Source organism: Zeugodacus cucurbitae, chromosome 4, assembly GCF_028554725.1.
Source record: "Zeugodacus cucurbitae isolate PBARC_wt_2022May chromosome 4, idZeuCucr1.2, whole genome shotgun sequence".
NCBI lineage: Eukaryota > Metazoa > Arthropoda > Insecta > Diptera > Tephritidae > Zeugodacus > Zeugodacus cucurbitae.
The window spans coordinates 71,471,704-71,494,218 of NC_071669.1; the positions used below are offsets into that span (position 1 = coordinate 71,471,704).

General features: G+C 35.6%; 1 protein-coding gene across 1 annotated transcript in view; it reads right to left on the bottom strand.

The window, feature by feature from the left end:
- The window catches only part of LOC105212390 (uncharacterized), a 63,546-nt gene extending 41,320 nt beyond the window's left edge, over positions 1 to 22,226 (bottom strand). The window contains exon 1 of the mRNA XM_011184335.3: positions 21,195 to 22,226. Within this exon, the coding sequence (XP_011182637.1) occupies positions 21,195 to 22,020 (826 nt within the window). The 5' untranslated portion in view covers positions 22,021 to 22,226. The remainder of the gene's footprint in view (positions 1 to 21,194) is intronic.
- Between the last annotated feature and the right edge of the window lie 289 nt (positions 22,227 to 22,515).

A 22,515-nucleotide genomic window follows, 5' to 3' on the forward strand; every position in this document is an offset into this window, starting at 1 on the left:
ACTCATTGCAATCCGTTGCTGTTTATTTGACTTGCTGCAAAAAGCGTCCGCAAAAAGCAAAAAACTACAAGATAAAAAACGCGCAAAGGCCACGAAAATGCTGTAAATAAACTCGTTTACCTTCAAACACAGACAAACACACCCTTACATATGTATGTATGTATGTGGATGAAATGTTGTAGATGGAACGCGCCAGCGAAAATGAAGAAAAGTGAAAATGGCAATGTGGAAAGTGCCACTATGAATTTGGCTGCCAAAAGTTGTCAGGTACTAGAAAATTGGTTAACAAATCTAAACGTTGACCCACAAGTCCACAGTCGGCGGAATGCAGCGGCGTGGAAGTAGGCGAACTAGCAAAAGGCGGAAACCATTAGTACCGTTTAAATGGTGTAAATTAGCTGCCGTTTGAGGCCACAGTTTAGTGAGTTAAATTTCGTTCGCCATACACACACACACACCCACACAGTCACATCGAAGGCACTAATTACATATAAATTTGTGTGTTTAACAAATTTTACGAATTTTGGCAACAAATTTGTAAAGAGCAACATGAAATGTAATAAAATGGATTGCCCACAAATACGTACAACTGGGTCAAGGAAAGCAGAGGCATGCAGTTAAAGGTCACTTGGTGTTTGTTTATGTATTTTATGAAGGTTTGATTTCTAACGAAACCAGCTGAAATGTAAATATGAATGAAACTGTTGAACGCCATACAAATTCTTAGAATCCTCTTCATAAAATTACACTTTTCATAAATTAAATCAAAAAGCATGAATCAAATTTGAGACTAATGCATATTGTCAATAAAAGTTAAAATTTAGCAGAAATGTGTTTCCCTCACAACTTACAACCAATAAGTAGGTACAGTTATATTTAAGAAACTTAATATCGAAATTATGAAACTTAATTTTGAAGCGATCCTGGTTATATACTTATTAATTTCATCTATGACACTCATCTATATTCAATCAACATTACGGCTTCCATACTTTTAGGCGCATAAAGCCTCATGTTCTTTGATTCATACATTTGACAAGGTTTTGGTACACTTCTCACAGGAGTTATTAGTTAACTTATCTTATACAATAGCTGAGATGAGCTTCCCGGTTAAGTAATTATATTCTGTAACAGGTTGGAGTACTTCAATGAAACCACACACAAAGTTAAGTTAGACAAAATTTGATTTTTTTTCAAAGTTAGTTTTATTTTTGGATTTGCCATCTCCAAAAGCTCAATGTCTTTAGAAACAAAGTGAGTGATGAAACCAATAAATTGAATAAACAAAAAAACTTCGAGTTAGAAAGACTTTCAAGTTAAGAAAGGTAATTTCTATTAAATTTGACTTCTATTGCCAATTCAAGAGTTCCAGTTATGGAGAACTCGAAGTTCGAGTTATGGAAGTTCAACTGTATAAATAAATATTCGATTAATCGATAACTCTCGATTTAGTTTTGTATCTCGAGCATTATAGAAAGTGTTGGTATTGGTTTTACATAAATTTATAAGCATTTTTTAGTGATCGATAAAAATGTATCGATTTTTCGCTTAACAGTACCGTCCCTAAAACCAGCTCAATTTTGAAAATATTAAAAAAACCATTTCAGAATCCCCAAACGCACTTCTCAAATACCTGAGAATAATTTGTTCTGCAATACAAGGATTTCTTGAGAAAAAATCTCAGCTTATATAAAAATTTCTCATGAATTTTTGTTTGTTTATTATATACATTTAGCAAGAATTTTCATTCATTAGTAGTTAAACTAAAAATAGGTATTTGAAGTGCTGCAACGCTTCTTGGTAACACAATTCCTCTCAGCTCTCTTCGCAAATTATTTTTGTTTCATTAAAAGCAAAAATGTTCCGATTTTCAAAATTTCGCAATGAGATACATATGTTTGCTGGAAGCCACAGCTTTAAACTCCACTCCAACTAACTCTGCCTGCAGGCATATGCATCTGTTCAAACTCAATATTAATTACTTCTTTTAATGCAATCGAATCGCCATTGGGTGTGATGCTAAGCCACTCGCTCGAGTGTGTTCTCAATAACATCTATTTGTGCAATGGAAAATTGTTTTGCAAGTTTTGTTTAGTGTACGAGTACATTAATGCAATTGCAGCACACTTCACCACAGAGGCATTTCCAATGGGTTTTCGCTTATTGCGTTGCAAGCTGCCTTTGCTAATCAGCTAAGTAGTGCAGACTGTATGTATGTGTGTATGTGTGTATGTGTGTATGTGTGTATGTGTGTGTAAGAGTTTCTAAGAGTTAAGCATTGGAGTTTGTTTATTTTTTCTTTCTCTCTCACTCTCAAATGAATTGTATACTTAGTGGAATTGACCTTTTGGGAAAGTGTTTACTAAAGCAATGAGAGAAATTTCAATACAAATAATTCATTGATAACAGTTGAAAATATAAAAAAAAAAAATATTTAACAAAATACATATTTAATCATTAAGTTTTTTAATAAAAAAAAGAATGACAAAAATTATGTTTGGGAAAAAAATTCCAAAAAATATTATCAACGTAAAATTAAAAATAAAAATTTGTTAGTTCCGTAAAAACAGCAAAGACAACAATAAATCTTCGCATTCGGATTTCAGCATGTTTTTTGGTACTGAAAATACCAACTAATGAATTTCCTACTGAGCACACACTGTGCATGTGAGTGCTAACCTTATTTGAAACAAAAAAAAACTCTGCCTCACTGAAAGCTTTGGAATCTTAAATGAGCTGTACATTTGATTTATTTGATTAGATACTTCCTGTCCGTGTGCGTTATTTTATTTGATTTGCTATGCACGCACACACATACATACACTCACACATTTACAAGTGGAATATACTGGTAGATAAGTGCTTGCATTTCGCATTAATTAAAGCGCACTGCCCAGTGATCTCAATTTTTTGCGAACTTTTGCTTTTGTTTTTGTATATTTCTCTGGGCTTGAAAGCAGGAAACATTGTTATAAAATAGAGAGAACAAATTATGTAGGTTGTAGTTTTTAGAATTACGTAAATCGTCACATTTTTTTTTTTAATTTTCATAAGCTCTTTAAACTTTATCCCAATTAGGGAATGACTCATGAACAAAAATGTAACATTTCAGTGCAGAGTACAACGATCTAGATAATCTATAAGGTCAACTACAGGATTTATGATATCACTTTGTGGTTAATCCCGTATATTCGATACGAATTTTCGACCACAGCAGATTCGGTCAACCAGTCGACATAAGAAAAAAATCAAAATTTATGATTCGGTCTATGAATTACATAAGCTCAGATCTTACTAGTTGAAGGACTGTGTTAGGCTCACAAGTTCCAAGTAGGATAGGTTAGATTAGGTTAGGATAGGTCAAAGGGCTGATCCCATGAATCACACATGGACAGCAAAAATCGCTCGCTTTAATAAAAAAGCAGGAGTTCAAATCTTGATGATTCTCAAGACTGGGACCAATGTATTCGATATTTTTGGGATTTTCCAAACGACACCAAAAACAATTTCTGTTTATACAATCTACAGTAGGCTGTATATACTGACTTATTTGAATTAAATTAGTTTGAAAATAGAAATCAACCAATTCAAAGGAAAATTAATGAAATACTACTACTAAGAAATCCTTAAAGTATTTGATAACCACTATTTGCATTTCCGTAACAAACCACAGCGCAAATATCTCGGTCTTTAACACTGCTAATGCCCACCCAAGACCTCGTTTGTCTTCACACTCTCTTTACATGCTTCGCAAAAAATGCAGTGACGTTAAATCCTTTAGCTCTTTCATCACCTAGAAAATTCCGCAAAATTTCTCCTCACAAATCAAAAACAACATTTAAATCGAAAATCAATTTCATTTTGCTGAATTCGCCGAAACAAGGAATTGCACTCGCAACAAAAAACGAGTAAGAAGAAGAAAAATGTAGAAAATTCATGCTCTCATCTACAACAACTGAAGTTTGCTATTGTATTTGTGTTGTGGTGGCTAAAGCGACTATATACTCATACATACATACATTGTATGACGGCTTAGCCGTGCTAAGACAGGATCAGCTTAATACTTCGATTGCCACAGCGACAGCGACACTTTGTATTGCGCCTGACAACTGTACAATGCAGAAAAAGGGAATGAAGCAAGAAACTAAGAGCAGATACCACACACAGTACCCGTTTATGTAACGAGAGAAAGTAGCTGGAAATGTAACGGTACATAGTCAATTCGTCGAATGAAAAAGATAAAACGTAAACACAGCAGATAATTCCGCGCGCGAGTATCCACTTTCCACCATTTCCCAGCAACTTTTTTCTCCAGCATTGAGCGCGAGCAAAAGTGAAAGTGTGGCAAGGTGGAATGTATTGTGGCAGCCAATCCATTATACGATATTAGATACAGCAAATGAACAAATCGCGCGAAAACAGGAAATGCGCCACTTGCATAACATTTGCGCTTCATTTAGGTCAGCGGTCGGCAACTGGTAACCAATGAACTTTTCTCTAATCAAGGGTAGTTTTTAGTCCGACTTCTTTCATGATTTGGAGCAACCGAGTTTGTTAGTGTCCAACATAAGTATTATTTTTATATACTGATCACTATTAATTTATAAGATAGTGAAGAAGTGAGCTTCGGTTAATGATGAGTTCGGAAAGCTCAGTAGAGCTTTTCTTGATTTTTACTTATGAAATGAAAGTAATTTATTCACAGTTGTTACATTTAGAAAATGAACCGATAAGCTTTGAAAGCTACGCAAGTCATTTCTGGAATGTAAAACTACATATCTTGTTCCATATCTCTCATAATCGTGTTGAGAATTGAAGACTAAGTCTTTATTTATGAACGAAACATATGTTAACTGTATTTATAATTACTTTATTAACGATTGATTTAAGGTTTGTAGTAGAGAAATGTAATGATTATAGAGAATACGGAGAAAAAAAGTAAAGAAAAGTTTGTATTTTAATCAGATCCAATTTTAAAGCCATTATTCAACAATTGGATCTCTAGTAATCGTGCTAGAAACACATCAAATACTTCTTTTCATCGTGTAATAACCGGATCTTTATCAAATTACTTGGGAACCTCTGACTTATGTTGAACATAAAGATGAGACTTTAAGGAGTCTGTAGGAAAATCAGCGGGTTTAATGTAAGAAGTCTTCTATGGATACTAGTTTTGCCATCCTCCACAATGGCACAATATTCTCATCGTGCTTAGCAATAGGACTTTTGTATTTATATTATGCCCAGTAAAATGCAACTCCGCATTGTATTCTTCTAGAAAATATTATGACAGCCATTAAAACCCTTCCCTGCAGGGGTGCTATGGAGTAACGAGTACAGTGAAGACCTTCTCACATATCGGTGTGTGTGTGTATTTTATGTTGTAAAGACGACGACTTACTTCACCTGTGGCGATGGATTTTACGGCAGCAGCCGTATAAAAACTGACGACACAGGTGGAGTTGCTCAATTTATGCTGTGTATGATTTTTAATTTTTTGCTTCATGGCTTGTGGCAGGAACAAAAAACAACACGAAAAGGAAACAGAAACAGATGCAGAAGAAACACACAAACACTGCTGAATATGTGCAAAAGAGAAACAGAAGGGGGCAAAGTAACAAAAATTTCTTGGCTGCATGTTGCAACAAAGCTTAACATAGGTGTACGAGAATATACAATTTATGTATGTATGTGTAGTTGTGTGTATATTAGCACACTCGCCTGCAAACTCCAGCCGCACTTGCACCGCAGCGCCGCTTTGGGGCAACAACTGTTGCGGCCAACATATTCACACGAGGTGTGGGTGTGTGGGTGGCGACAGAGGCTTGGGGAGGCATCAGATTGGCTGCTGTGCCGTGTGGAAGCTTTTAATTTAGTGCCCTGTCGATTTTTGTGAAATAGTAAAATTTATGTGCAGTTTAGTGAAAGCGAACGAATTCGAAATGAAATTGACGAAGTGTGATGGCATGCCATAGAAAAGAAAATGGCAGCAGCATCAACAGCACCAACAGCAGCAGCGGCAGCAAGTAATATTTGCTGAAAGCAAGTGAAATAAATTCAAGCATAGCCAAAGAGCGTTCCAAGTACACACTTGATTTGTGCGAAGTAACGAAGGGAGTGTTTTGCATACAACGAAACAGTGAAAGAAATGAAATTTACGTATTTCATGGAACTACAATTCAAATTTATGAGATTTTTACTTTCTGCACAGCGGAGTGTGTCAAAAAAAGTTTTTGCTCTCGAAATACGTGCAACAGCCGATTGCTGCAATAATTGAATAATGTGCACCAACTTACTTACTTACATCCGTTAGTGGAGCAAACTACTGACTCAAACACTGGCTGCGTTGTGCCTCGAGGCGCAAGTGAAAGAAATTAAATTTTTTATTCAACATTTCGACATTTATCGCACTTGTGACCTTTTTCGGTGTTGATGAAATGCCGTTGTTGTGTAAAATACTAGGCACTTGTGCTATAGAAAAATGGAGAACAACACGGCTGTGTTGGCTTGTAGCAGCACAGGTGTTTTATGTTTTGGCACTAGGTAACATGGTATTAAATTACTTTGGCATTTTATTAGACAATTTCAGTAGCGGAGCGCTTATTGCAGTTATAACTTGTATTTATGTGGTGATAAAATTATTGATATGTGAGTATGTGTTAGGTAGGTAAAGTGGTTGTCAAATGACGCACCTAGGCCTTTACGAGGCCCATTAATGTGTTAACTTTAAGTTAAGATGCGAGTGTGCCATATTTCTTAATTTTGTTTAAAGCAAATTTCTTGTATGGAAGGTGGGAGAATTGCTTGAGCGATTTCAACTATTTTCACCACCAAACTACAGTTTATCCAAACCTATATGCTCAGTTAATTTTGCTAAGTATCTCACATATTAACCGGTATATACGGTCTAGAGTCCACCGGATGTTTGAAAATCCGTATATCAGGTATATGGGGGCTAGAGAAAGTATTGACCCGATATTGTCTATTTTTGGCACACAGACACATTATTACAAGAAAAATATTCTATCTGAATTTCTTTAGAATAGCTGAGAAACATACGGTCAACAATTAGCCAATGAGGACCTCATATACGATATCAGGGGGCTTGAAATTTTTTTATTTTTAGACGGTTGATGTCACACTATAAGGTAGGTATTTTTGCAAAATTTTGTACTTCATTGGTTCTTGATAAATATGTCGTGAAGTGAAGCAATAAATCAGAGTTCTAAATTGTGTTATATAGAAAGTGATAGGTGGTTGTAGACCGATTTCGTGCATTATCCATCAGTAACATTAGAATATCAAGAAAATGTTTTGTACCAAATTACTTTGGAATTGGTCAAGTGACCCATAAGTGGGTGATACCAGGAACTTAAGCCATCGATAGATCATTGGCCTGGGAAATACCTACAAACAAAGGTCACAGATGGAGAATGCACGAAATCGGTTTGCAACCACCTACCTGTTCACCTTGAAACCATGGGATTTAAAAACCGTTAACACAATATTAAAGGTTAAATGTATTATTCTTCTAAGCCAATATACCGATTATTACAACCTTCAAACTCTCTGCTATTATTTTGAATGAAATATTTAACTTCAAAATAGGCCTCATTTTCGACCATTACCACAGCATTGTAGCTCCCTAAGGTCTAACTTTTTCTTCAGAATCTATTTACTTAAAATAGAATAATCCATAAATCGAAGCAAATCTCCAATTGCTTGAAGCAAACCATATTGTAATCCCTCCCCATTGACCTTCCATATATTGCCGCACCTGGCAGTGGATAATTCAAGCGGATTACACCGAGATTTTATTTATCGGTGTAATTCACCAACCTTCATAAAATTTGCCATACTCGTACTGCGGCATGCCGTAATTTAAAGTTGTTGCAAACATTTTATTAATGCAAAATAGAGGCAAAGTTTTAAACTCGCATGAAAATTGCATTGCGGCAAATGCGTACAAAGTGTAACGAACATACGAGTATGAATAAATTTCAAGCCACTTGGCCGTGCGAACTTTTAATGTTATTTGATGCCATGACCCCTGCGCCCAGCACACCATGGTATGTAAAACTACTTTTGCGACGAGATTTCAATAGCTGATATTTAAAAAGTCATCAACGAAAGTTAAAGGGTCAACTGCAAAGGAACCAAGTGGAAAACTCAACTTCTACTTTCGCATACTTTGTGCCACAGAAAGGAAAGAATGTCAGGTAGAAAGGCACACACACACACACTCGCATGCAAGCTTACCTAGAAGTGCGCAATCAAGTTGGCTAATCCTAGCCAATAGTTTGCCGTAATACAACGAAACTCAGTCCACGGCATTTCACTGTGTGTGTGTGCTCGGTAAATGGATTAAGCGAAGGTCACAACGGGTGAGGGGATGTGTGTTGGGCTTTTCTGTCGGGTAGAAAATCGCACAAAAAAGGCTTAATCTGTGCAGAATAAAATCAGCAGGCTTAGAATTGCGTGCAACACGTGAGCCAGCCAAGAGGAAAAGTGAGTAAAACAAAAAATAAAAGCAGGAAATGACAAAAAAGTGCACAAAAAAACACGAAGCAACGAGAAAATACAGATGAAAGTATTAGAATATTAGTGTAAGCGCAAAGTAACCAACAGTTGAAAGGCTTGCCGGGGAGCGAATCTACATAACAGGCTTCAGTGCCATAGAAAACTGCAGCTACACATACACTTACACACATACATACAGTCACACATTGTGCCACAGGCTAATCAAGCGGATGAGAGAGCGAAATGTTCAACAGAATAAATGAAACCATAAGAAAACAAGCCAACTTTGTACTTCTATGAGCTTCACTGAAAAGGCTATGGCGTATACTTAACTTACACACTCACATGCATAGGCGAGGGAGGGCCGCTGGAGTAGTGTCACTTTCACTGACCATCTTGATGGTGATTTAATGATTGTGATATTTATGTTAAAAATATGCGGATTACCATATAAAATTAACCCTTTGAAAGTGGAGAAAGGACTAAACGCTCTGTGTAAAGTACAAGAAAAGAAGCAACAAAGTATTTGGAGTGCACGAGAAAAGTGTGTGAGTTGGCCTTCTTCGGATTTCAAAGGAAAACTGAGTGGTGTGTAGTCTTAGGGTAGCTCATTTAAATTTAGCTTTTGTTGTAGTTCTTTATCATCTGCATAATAAAATAATTTGCGCGACACTCATTTTTTTAATATTTCGCATAATACAAGTTCTAGGGAATAGTTAAGAATTGCGAAAAAATGGAGGATATGTGAACTTCAAATATGAATAAAAATGTAATTTTGAGTATCTTTGCACCATTTTTTTGGGATTTATTATGCATATATTAGGTCTTCCGCCGTTTTTTTGTAAATTTAAGGCTTTTTTTGTATAAAAACGGTTACAAATGTCGATGAGCCTCAGCCCCACTTTTCTTGGAATTAAAAAAGAAAAACAAATATTTTGTTGGGTTAATGTTGATACAAATGTCCAAGATCGATATAAAACGATTTAATCGATTTAATCGACCAGTACTTGACCCTAGAGACATCTATTGGAAAACGGCGGAAGCAAAGTTGTAGACCTAATACTATCTTGTATAGTATATCCGAAATTTTATCGTTTATAAGGGTTTCCATTTATTTCAAATTTAATATGCAAATCATCATCTACTGTTTCCTCAATTTACAAATTACATTTAAAATAGTCATTATTAGGGTTGCCAACCGTTGTTAAAATATAATTTTCAGATTATTTTATAAAACTTCAAAAATAAAATAAGAAAAAAATTAGCTTAAAATTAAATTTTTGGTTTCCGTCAACATTGTTCCATATAACTGATAACCTATTTTATAGGTTAATACTTCTAAATTTATCCCAGGTCAAAATCTCGCATCTCTCGATTTTATTTAGGTCTTCACTCATAATTTTATATACACGTCTAACAGTAGACTATTGGTTGAAGTTCGACTCAATATCCCCAGTACAATAAAAAGAAGGATGTATCAAAAGATGTTCTAGAAACTTACAAAACAATTAGCCTTAAAATAATATATGCAAAAAAATATTATATGAAACTAACGGAAGTAATCATCCCCTCCTACTTTTATTGCACCTTGCTGAATATAATCCGCATATAACAAAAAAAAATTGGAAATTCAATTATTTACTCTCACACTTTTGCCACAAATAATAATTTATTTAATCACTCAATGTATGGAAATGAACTCTCATTTGCCAAAATAGACACAATTTGGCACTTAATGTCCACTTTTATAGCCACATATCAAAGCTAATTCGAAAAGTAGTAGCTCCACCTGGCAACACTCATGTAGTAAATGTATTTTGCCTCCTCATAACGAATGTAATTATTTGAGTTTTTATGGCGAATGCGAAACCACAATGGAGACCTAGTACATGAGCTCCACTTAATTTCCTAACATTGGGTGTGTGGCTGTCAATGGGAAAGAGGTCATCCATCTGCGATTTCTTCCAACGCCACCAGCTCTATTTTTTGCATCAATTATGTTCGGAAAAAAGACACCTGTGCTGCTTTTGTAATATTTTCTTCTTTTGCAATATGTTCTGCGTAATTTCCATGTTTTTCTATTCACTTTTATTGTTTGTGTTTTGCGTCTTTGTTTTCGCATACTACTCGTATTTGAAATTATTATCTAGAGGGTAATTGAGTTAATGGCCCATGCAGCAATGAAGTTAACAGGAAAATTGTTGTCGGAGTGACATTTCGAACTTGGAATATTGCTGACGAGTTTGAGTTTCACTTGTGCAAGTTTTTTTTTTTCAGTTTGAATAACTGTAGAGTTGTAAAGTGTGTTGTTTGAAGGTGAGTTAGATAATGTGAGGATTCGAAAGAAGAAAGGAAGTAAATGAAAGCTCACTTCTATTGGAAATGGAAATATATTGTTCTTGAGATAAGCTTCTAATAAGTCCAGAGATTTTATTCATAATATTCCTCGCATGTAGAATAAATGTTGAAAAATATAGTATATAGAAGAATTGTTCTGATATAACAAAATTTAATTTTAATTGAAATTTAAAAATTTAAAAATTATGAAACCAACAGAAAAACATTTTAAACATATTTTCAGTAATTAAAATTTAAAACAAGTAAGTAACGACTAAGTTCTGGGGTAACCGAACATTTTATACTCTCGCAATTTATTTTTGTAGTACACACGTATGAGAACACCTTATATTCAGCATAAAGTCCACACTGGAATAATTCCTGAACAATTTCAACAATTTTTGCCACCGAGCTACATTATATTCAAATTTCACTTTTTCATTTTACTTATTTTTACTAATATATCTCAAATCTTTACCGGTATATAGGTATAAAGTCTCTCGGAAGAAATCCGTATATGAGTTATATGGAAGCTAGAGGAAGTATTGACTTGACACACTATTATAAGAAACACATCTCCTTCGATTTTTGAAGAATATCAGAGAAATTTGCTAATATTTTCTTTAACAATTTCGCCAAATTTTCAAACTATTTCACACTATTAGAAAAAATGTTATGAAATGAACTTCGTTGAAATTGGTCCAGTAGTCACACAAGCATTTAAGGTATGTACTTTTAGTAGTTTTCATTACTATTACATTACATTCATTTCAAAGATTTGTATCTGAGGTAGGCGTGGTTACAATTTTAGTATATTTTGCTAAGAAATCTCACATATTAACCGTCCACCAGTTATATGGGGGCTAGAGGAATTATTAAGGCTTTACAGGCTTCAAAAAATCGATTTTTTTTAATCACTTCCATAACTATCAAAGAATATGTCTTTAAAATTCCAGAGGCCAATTCGACATATTTTCGAAGCTAGAGCAGTTTTAGCAGGTGCGAATGCTCAGGCGGACTTTAAAGCGCGTTTTCTCGAGTTTTCATTTTCACAAGTGTTAGAAAATGGTGCCGGCGATAGCAAAAAGAATATCTGTCCGATCGAAAAAAAAAACAAAGTGATCTAGCTTCAGTATTAAATTATCATCTATTTGAACTAAAAAAGTTGGACAAAAGTATTATTTAAACTACTTGTTTTGCAACTTAAAGTGAATTTTTTTTTTCTTAAAAAAGTGAATTTTTTTTCAAACTTCGAAAAAATTTGGAATTTTATAACTTCTTCGGTATTTTTTTAGTTCATAAAGAAAATAAACTTATAACAATTAAAAAAAATTGGTTCGGCTGTTTCAGATGCATCACACGACCTCCATCACCGGCACCGATTTACAAGTTCAGACTCCAGGCGCTCCAGAAAAATACTTACAAATTTGAAAAAATTTCAATATTTTTTAATAATAAATATGGGTTTTTAAGCCTTAAATATAGTACACTATCATCTTAAAACTCCGTTTACCGCAATCATTTCCTTCCATTTCAAAAAAAATTGCTAAAAAAACGTTTTTTTTTCGGCTTCTCAAGCAGACTGCCTTAACCTGATTTTGCTCTTGTTTGACACACATTCCTTTTGAATTTCGTCGCAATATATGAGATAATTACGGGATTTTTCGTAAAGAGTCATTAGCATTGAGTTCCTCATATTCGATATATGAGGCCTAGAAAAGGTATGGTCCAATTTCGAAAAATTGTAAATGAGTGATACCACACCCCCAATGATGTATTTGTACAACGTTGTATTCCGTTATCTTCATTAGTTTATTCTTGGTTTTTATATTGCAATGTGACCGAATCAGATGGATTTTCTAAAGCTACCATCAGGGTTTCAAGAAAATATGATGTACCAAGTTTTATCACTATTCCTTGATTTAAAACGTGTTAATTTAACTAAATTGAAAAAGTTTAAAAAACAAAATTTCTCACTTCTATGTGTCAATAAAAACATAAAAATAAAAATTCTACCAAAGTGATATTTTTCACTTAAAATACAGCCACAATTAGAATCTATATATTATTATTTTGATTATTGAAAAATTTGCTAATTGCTAGAAATATTAAAATTGCATTAAACAAGCATTTATTATTTTACGCCTTTCAATTTTGTTAACATTTCAGTTTTTTTCCACTCTGAATCAAGTAATTATTAAATTATTATTATTATTAGTAGGCCATTAAGAGCAAAATATATCAATTAAAATTAATTGTCTTGCATACATAATGGCATGACCTACATCTTTTTTTTTTTGCTGCACACGCATGTGGCAATACTTCACTCAATTGGCCACATAACTGTATTTAGCGCATAATTCTAACTGTGGTACACAAATAAATGCGACTAAATTAACGATATTGGTTGATTAAAATCAATACAAACAAATGCGAAGTGGTGTAGAGTGGGCGTGTAGAGTGGGCGTGTAGAGCGCGTGTGCATTTGTTTAGTGCGCACTCGAAATGCAACACTGCGTTGACTACACACATTTTTGGAAAAGCAAATATTATTTGGATTTTATGCTGGCAAATATGCACATTTTTAGCTTAAACAAATTATTTACCAAACTAAACAAAGCGCTAAACAAACAAGCAAAGCAATTAAAAGCAACCGTAAAAAGCAACAAAAAACAATAACAACAACAACAACAAAGCAACGGACCATTGGAGTAGCGAAGCAAACATAATTACCATACCAATAATGGCGAGAGCAGTCAATTTTCAATAAACAATGGCGAATTGTATGCACGTAACAAATTATTTTAATTTACTGCTGTGATTGTGTCGCTTCACTTTTTTGTTCTTGTTGTTGTGAAGTAACATGCCTCAATGTTGTTTCACAACCAACAAACACGCACTGACATTTGCACAGCAGAAATAAACAAATTTAATGCGATTTTTTTCCTATTATCTCCACTTTTTCCCCGGTTTCTGCGGCTGCCGAGCATGTGTACACCTGCGGCCAACACTGCGTATACGCAACACATATGCTACTGGGTGGCGGCAGCAGTGCGGCTGTCTCAGTCAGCAGCTGTGCGTTATAGCAGCAGCGGCAATAATAATGATTGCACATAATGAATGCATGAAATATTTATGAGCGCACTTTAAAGCCATGGAAGCAAGGCGTAGACGTAGTCACTGGCAAATATGATGTTCTTCGTATGATAACTCAAGTGCTGCACAAACACACGCGCCTTGCCTTGCTTGAATGTAGTATGTGGACTTGTAGGCACGACTAATGCAAATAAATTGTAGACGTTTGTTCGAAATGAATGGAAATACGAAATGTTACAAGCGACACAAACAAAAACAGAAGCAGTGAAAGTGGCCCAGACAACACACTTGACGGCGCTGTACTTTAACGCAGTTGTTGTGTTGTTGTTGCGCCGTGTTCTTTTCAAAAATCGCAGTGACGGCAGCAAATCAAAGGCCCAAACACGATAAGGCCCAGCAGGATAAGTGTGTTTGTGTACGCGCTCTTGATTTACTGCTGCATTTATGGTGAAGTGGGTGTATACTAGACGGTGCGTTGCCAACGAGCAAAGGAAAAAACATAAATAAATTTTAGAATTCGTATGAATTATAAGTTGGGCGGTGCGTTGTTTAGGGTTGTCGCTGCTTTGTGGTTTTTCGCTTTATTTTCAATTTCCTTTTTTTCTGTTCGTAGCCAAAGTATGTGCAGGTTGTTGCGGTGTATTATTGATATACCCACATCGTTTGAGTAGATTTATTATAATCACTAAAAATGTCTTTTAATTTATATAAAAAATTTAAATTGCTCGGCTTATTAATCGGAAGGCTTAAAGCGAAAAAATTTGAAAGCGGTGCCGACCGGACCGATTTGAATGACATTTTTTGTGTGTCCTCAGCTGGATTGGAGAATGGTTTGTAGTCACCATTCGGTCCAATTTAAATAGTGAATTTAATTAATTTTAGTTGCAAAACAAGTAGTTTAAATAATACTTTTGTCCAATTTTTTTAGTTCAAATAGAAGATAATTTAATACTGAAGCTAGATCAGTAGTTTCGATCGGACAGATATTCTTTTTGCTATCGCCGGCACCGTTTTCTAACACTTGTGAAAATGAAAACGGCGAGAGAGAAAACGCGCTTTGAAGTCTGCCTGAGCATTTGCACCTGCTCGACGCTCGGCCACTAAAACTGCTCCTGCTTCGAAAATATGTCGAATTGGCCTCTGAAATTTTAAAGGCATATTCTTGGATAGTTTTGGAAGAGATTTAAATCAAAACAAAAAAATCGATTTTTGAAGCCTGTAAAGCTTAAAATATCGGTAAGAAATTTAATATTTTTTTAGAAAGAGCAGTTTGTATAATGTTCTTCGATTAGTCACAAGACAATACTTCCATGGTTGTTCTTGATTTTTTTTAGAAAAAAAATTGGATGGCAACTCGGCTTCAATTTTTTTAAATATTAAGCGATTCACAAACCAAGTATAAAGTTTAAATTATAAATAAACACACATGCAAAATTAATATTTTATACAAATTCAGTGTTGTTTGCTATGGATGACTTAAAATTAGGTGTCTGTGAGTTTTATCACCCTATGTTTTTGTGCTATCAAAGCTTCCATATTTTTGAATGTCGAAATGTTGCCGTGATTTATGTGTGAAGAGTGAGTGATTTCAGCTAATTAAGACAACCTTCAAAGCCATATATCGTACTTAACCGATTTATTTATGAGAGCATATAAAATATTTACCGAGCGACATACGAGTACTCAAGTGATTCGCTAAAATTCAATGCGAATGAGTTATAAGTGCAGCCATTAATCATGGCAAAGGCTTAGCGTATGCCTCAGCTGTGACCATACGTGTAATATTTGAATTTGAATATAAATTGCTGCATATTAATTGAACTGTGTTATTGTAATGAGTGCAATTTGTATGGTTGGCGACGCTGGAAATGAAACTTTACTTTTTTTTTTGCGGCATTCAATTAATATAAATACTACCTGCATGGATTTCACATACCACTTCTCATTGAAGAACCACCCAGTAGGGTTAAGAGGCATTGAAGAGAAATGTGTGAAAATGAACGCGATTTGTGAGAGCAATATTATCATGAAGCGGCATCCGTGACACTCTGTGTTGAAACGGAAAACATACCACATGGGTATCAGCATTTATCAGCTAAATTTCACTTATTGACGTCACTTTAACGGTTTCTTGTACACTCTCCCTCAGTAACAGATAATTAGAGGATTTAAGTAAAAAATTCTTAATTCTAATTGCATAATATTTTAAGCTCCACACGTCTCAGGAAGTCTGTTGTACGAAGAGAGAATGTGTCAAATAGATGAAGACCCGAACCTACCATTGACTGAAAAGTAATTAGTTAGCCCTCAATAAGCCTAATATGGCTTTTGTAAAAATTAAGCTCCCTAAACACCCTGTATGTAATCGGCAACACGTGACATTGAAGTAAATAAATTTCTGATGCGACAGCATTTGAACGAGCCTACAAATCTCGACGAATGTGCATAGAAAGTTGGTTGCGTGAGTAGGAAATTTAATTTGATGAAATGCGAAAATTTCTATCATAAAAGCACAAGCGAAGAGGGCGATGAATAACAATCAAAGAAAGTTGCCATCATCACTCACAACCGCCACACATTCCAAAAAAAAAAAAACAAAATTAAATGAAATACACACAACAACAAAGCGCTGAAAGTTGCCATTAGCGGAACTGGAGCTCGAGCACTCGAAGTCAAATGAGCGCCAACGCTAGAACAATTCACACGCTTCACAGCCAAAGCACCAAATTGCCGGCATTAATAATGATAAAGGCATTGAAACAAATAAAACGGGTGGGCCCACAAACAGCTGCCCGAGATGGCTGGCCGAGAAGAAAACCGGAAGATGGACAGTCATATAAACAAATAAATGTCAGATGGACGGACGGAGATAGACAGATGGAAAGACAGGCAGAAAGATGTGGAAGCAATGAATAAATATGTGTGCGGAAGCATCATAAATATAAGGAAGGGGACAAGGGGTGTCGACGGGCGCAGAAATCGCAAACGCATGTCGACTAAGTGGCCGTATGAATAAATGAAGCGATGCTTGCCGGAATTTCGAGCAGTCGTCGCGCAGCAAGGCGGATTATAGCGACGCGTGTGTATGTGTGAATGGCAGTAGCATATGACAGTGACAAAGTGATAAGTATGTTCGTGTGACGGTGGCGCGGTGCCGGTGCCGGTGCCGAAGGCGCAAGACAGTTCGCAGCGGAAGTTGGGCTGAAAACTTTTGGAGTATTTAAATGGCGACAACGTAGGAGGCCGAATCGGAGCACACATTTGTTCGAAGTCGAGCGCATGATTCCGTTCCAAATTGTATGAATGCAAGAATATTTATAACATCCTAGTAGTTGCCCAGTAGGAAATCGGACTTGAGTACAATCTTACTACCAAATTTAACCATATTTTTTATAAATACTTATTCTAGGTATTTTATGGCTACTACAGCGAACAGTGTTGCCATACTTTTAATATTTATGATAACAAAATATGCTTCATTTTAACGTTATACAATTCCTTTTAGCTTTAAAAAAATTAATTTTTTTAATAAAAAAAATTTAAAATTATTAAAATTTATTTTTATAAATTTTATTTCAACTTCTTCCTCGCTGGGTACCTATGTACAGTGAGCGTAGCCTAGCATTTAGTAGTTCGTGTGTGAACATATATGTGTGAGCAGGCATTAATACGGCTTATAGGCGCCGCATAGCATTTAAACTTTTCGTCATTGTGCCACAGCTTTGGTTCTGCAACTTTTTATGATCTTATTCACGCTCTTTTGCGGCCTTGAAAAGTTTCTGCGCGTGGATAAAAAAGTTCCACGTTTATCTAAAACTTCGACAAGCATGTTAAATTACGTGATGTAAGACTATGTAGAACAATTGGGTGCTCCGACCACAACTCTACGGTATTGATAGATTTAAAATCAATTCTCAAAATTAGTTTACTAATTAAGAAGAAATTTTTGTGAAAAAAATTAAAATATTTTAATGGGATAGACATTTTGAACAAAAAAATGCTGAAAAAAATTTAAAAAAGATTACTTTTCTAAATTAATAGTATCAAAATTTTTATGAGAACATTTTCAAAAAATTTCGAAATATTTTTAAAATGCAATTGCGGCAAAAGAAAATACTTCTGGTCCCATTAGGGTCAGTATTACTCGTCAAATCTTCGAAGTTTACCGTAAGTGCTAATTTATAATACTTTTTCTAAACTACTTGTTCGAAATTAACCTTCAAAGTCGTTTTAAATCACTTACATATATTTTTTATTCGATCTTTGATCCTACCCTTACCCTCTCTTCGCATAACGACCCACCCTAATGCGTGCAACACTGCCAATATATAAATGTTAATTGCGAAAAGCACTCGATTATGTAATTACAAATATTTTACGTCCGTAAAGATGTCAATACCGCTTCCCGCTTATGCGTAGGCGTTCAATCTCTCGCAGACTTCCCGCCTTCAAATTTTCAAATACTGTCAACAACCTCTTCCTTTCACAATTTCACACCCCTTTAAACTCAAATAAGAAAGTTGAGGCTGGGAGCAAAAACAAAAAACAACCCACAAACATCAACATGAACATAATATGGATGATCACCACTACCCCCTCACCTCCTGCCACATCAATTCAATTTGAACAAAAGTTAATTGAAAACTGTTAAATGTTTGTTTTTTCCACTTGCGATTTGGCTGGGAAAAGTTTTGCCTCCAAAATTACACGAGTACTAGAGTCGTCGACTTAACATGCTCGCACATAAAATTCCGAATGTTTGTTCAACGGCAATGAGTAAATCACCTAAAGCATGTTAACTTTAGCAAAAACTTTTACTTTTGCCGGCAAGTTCCAACCGCAGCATTCTTCAGCTGAGTAAGTGAGTAAATGAAGAGGCAGTCGCCGCCGCAGCGTTTCGAAGTCTGCTCTTAATTGAATCAAAAGGAATTGGTCAAGTCCGAATTAAGAGTTAACTTCATAAATATGGAATTGCACGTAAGCTTTTAATTGTAGGAATGTAGTGGGTGTGTGTGTGTTTCTGTGTCTTAATTCGGTTAAAGCATATCGGTCAATCGCATTTACTTTGAGAGCTGTACTCAACTTTAACTAGCACACTTGCAGCTTTATTCGCATATATTAAGCAAATATACCAACTTTGATTGGGTAGACCTGTCAATACATACTGATAACTTCACTTAAATTGATGAAAAACTTAAACGAAAGTGGGTTAATGTAATAGCTCAACCGCAGATGTTCATCTCTCCTGTACTTTTTGAGAGTAAACGAAGAAATATTCTGGCTCTGTATTCAAAAAAGTAAACTGAAGAGCTGAGCAACTAAAAAAGACAACAACAAACCAATGATAATTTCAGTTAATAATGCAAAGGTTTGGTTGAAGAATTGAATTGTGGGGTCTTTTAGTCAGACTAGGTTCTTATACTACTCTGAGATGTGGGCCTATAGGGTCAGGTTTCATTTATTTGTTTGTAAAATTTGAATTTTATTTTTGTTGGAGAACTATCTTCAGAGCTGCTTTCCCCATTTAATGGTGAATAGACAGCGTCTCAAGTTTGTATCGAAAATAATGAAGTAACTTATTGAAAGTAATAATGCGTGTCTGAGAGATTAGTATTCCGTGGATGTGAATAAATAGAAAAATGTACTACTTTTTACTATTGTAAAATCTGTTCTTAATTGAAAATACAGGATAAGATTCTTCTTGAATTTTCTACCCGAAAACTCACAACTTCTTATTATTTAGCAATACAACCGTGGGCCTGTCTGGGCCGAGAAAACAAAAATTCGCCAGTTCCCTCTATCTTTTGCAAATTACAGTCAGTTGTACATCCCACAGGTGCCTATGGTACTTCCATTGGATGCGTGGCCGCACTTGTCTACCCTTGGGTCTCAAATCAAAGGAGCTCGTCTTTCAGACATACGAAATCGCCCATCCGTCGCACTTGTGGAATACTTTTGCGCCTAATTATATTCATGTCGCCGTAGAGCGCATGGTTTTATCTTGTTCGCTAAGTGCTTTCTCATCTCGGTCCATGTTCCTGCACCATATAGTTGGTCGGGAATGATGAAAGAGTTATGGAGCGTAATTTTTGTATGCCGAAAGAGGGATCTGTTTCTCAATTGCCTACCGATCCCACAGTAGCATCTGTTGACAAAAGCTTTTTTTCGTTTGATCTCCAGGCATATATTGTTGGTGGTATTTATGCTGATTCCAAGATGGACAAAGTCCATTACTTTTTCAAATTAATAGCTGCCAACAATGCCGTAGTTCCCAAGATGTGAGGAATATTTGTGTGTGACCTCCTTGTTCACCACATGAACAACATCTTTTTCTATAGTGGAAACTCACAACTACTAAACTATATTTTCGAACACCTGAGGAATCTTTAAGGAAACGCAAATAATCTCTCGGATAGTTATAATCTTTTGCGTTCAAAATCTAAGTTTAACAACATAGATGATCAATGACTAAAATCAGTCAAAAAGTATACCTCGAATATATTTAGCCATCTGTGAAAATTAAGAACATATGCAAACATAACTAAAAAAAAATTATAAAAATCAGTTTATATACTAGGAGGATGGGATCCACCGAAAATTTAGCGTGTTTGCTATTTCATTATCATTTTCATTAAAATCATAACCTTACAATTTATTTTTATATTCCTCAGCTTCATTTTTGAAAATAACTTTAAAATATAATCAAGTTTACCTGATTGGCCGACCTCTAGTCTTTGGTAGTAACAAAGTGTGCTGGTCAATTACCCCTAATTGGCAACTGAAACGCAAGATTTCCGCTTGGAATATTCCATATTTTAATTAAAGCTAAGAATTCTCGGAAATATGCGCACACATTTTGCTGAAGAAATTTTAAACCATTTTATACGCACCGTCATTTAGGAGCGTTTCAAAACTCAATTTCAGTTTTTATCATCATATCATGCAATTACGGAGGTAATTCTCAAAGATAAGGCAGATAATTTTTAAAAATAGCGTTCGACTAACGAATTACAGGCCAAACAAATATAAGTAGACAGCGCTAACAAAGCAAGCAAAGTCCAAAGACGCACGTGTCAGTTAGAGCCTTCACCGTGCTCTATCTCTCTCTCCACTTAAGTTCAATGTGAAATATTATGTGAGTGATTAGTGGCCGCCGGCTGAAGGCATGGCCACACAACAACAAAAAGCGAAAAACTCAACAAATATGAAATGGAAATTACGTTTAACGAGCAACTACTCACCGTTGGAGGCGCTGTCGCCATTGATAGGCGGAAGCTGTGCGTAAACGCCGTTGTGTTGCGTGTCCTTTGAAACGCGATGCAGCACGTGTAGGGCCCATGAGGAGGAGGACGGTGCTAAGCGAACTCGCATGTCCGTGAGCCCAGCACCATCGCCAACATCATTCGCAACGCTAACACCCGGCATTGAAGCGGTGGCTTGGGCAGTGGCTTCGTTAGCCGTTAATGTGGTCGTTGTGATGGGTTGCGTATACGCCGCATCGCCGTCGGCAGCGCTTGTGGCCCCTCTTTTGTGTTGATAATTTTTTGTAATTATTGGTGTGGCGTAGTGCTGCATGTCATGCGTGTCTAATGATGATGATGATGACGACGATGATAATGACGTTGGTGGCGAGGACATTGATGACGAGTATGCTGCTGCTGCTGCGGCTTGAGAGGAGGAGGAGGCTACAGCAGCAGGAGATACTGTTGTGGTCATTAATTCCATTTTGTCGTGTCGGTATGCTAATCCCAACGATGGTTCACCACCTATTGTTGGTGTGTGTTGTTGTAATGTGTGAGTGGCTAGTTTATGCATTTGTTGTTGCTGTTGTTGGAAGTGGTGTTGCTGATGATGCAGGTAATGTAATTCTAAATGTTGCTGCTGCTGCTGCTTACTCAGTTGTTGTTGTTGCTGCTGTTGTACACGTTCCGCACTCATGCCCTTGGTTTCACACTGTTGCATACCACTAAATGGCCAACCCATTATGCTGAACACCACCAATATTTGTAGAGTCTCGGTTAGGAGCGTGTCTAGGACATTCGCGTTGCGTCGCAATGGAAAACGCATTTTTTGGGCTTATTAGCGTGCATTTAAGAGGTGGTGGTGACACGGAAATTTATTAAGCATTTTCTAGTGGCAAGCATTTTCGACTCTCTACTGGGTCTTTGCGGTTGCACTAACTACTCTGTGTTTTTGTTTTTGTTTCGGTATTCATTGCAATATCATGCAGCTGTGTAAACACGTTTCGTTTTAGTAATTCACTTCCATATCTTTGAAAGAAGTCTAAGCATAAATGTACATATGGGTAGCCTGTAAGATGAGAGTAATATAAATGCAATTTTACCAATAATAATAATAATAATAATTAATAATAATTAAGAATAAGTTTTCAGTAACATATTATACATGTATATATAATTTAACTAGTTATAAATATTATTATTGAAAATTGATTATTTCAAAATTTATTATAACCACATTTGACTCAAAGCCCATATCTCAGAAACTACTCGACCAATTTCATTAGAATTTTATGCACATAATTTTTTCTTGACACCTTGA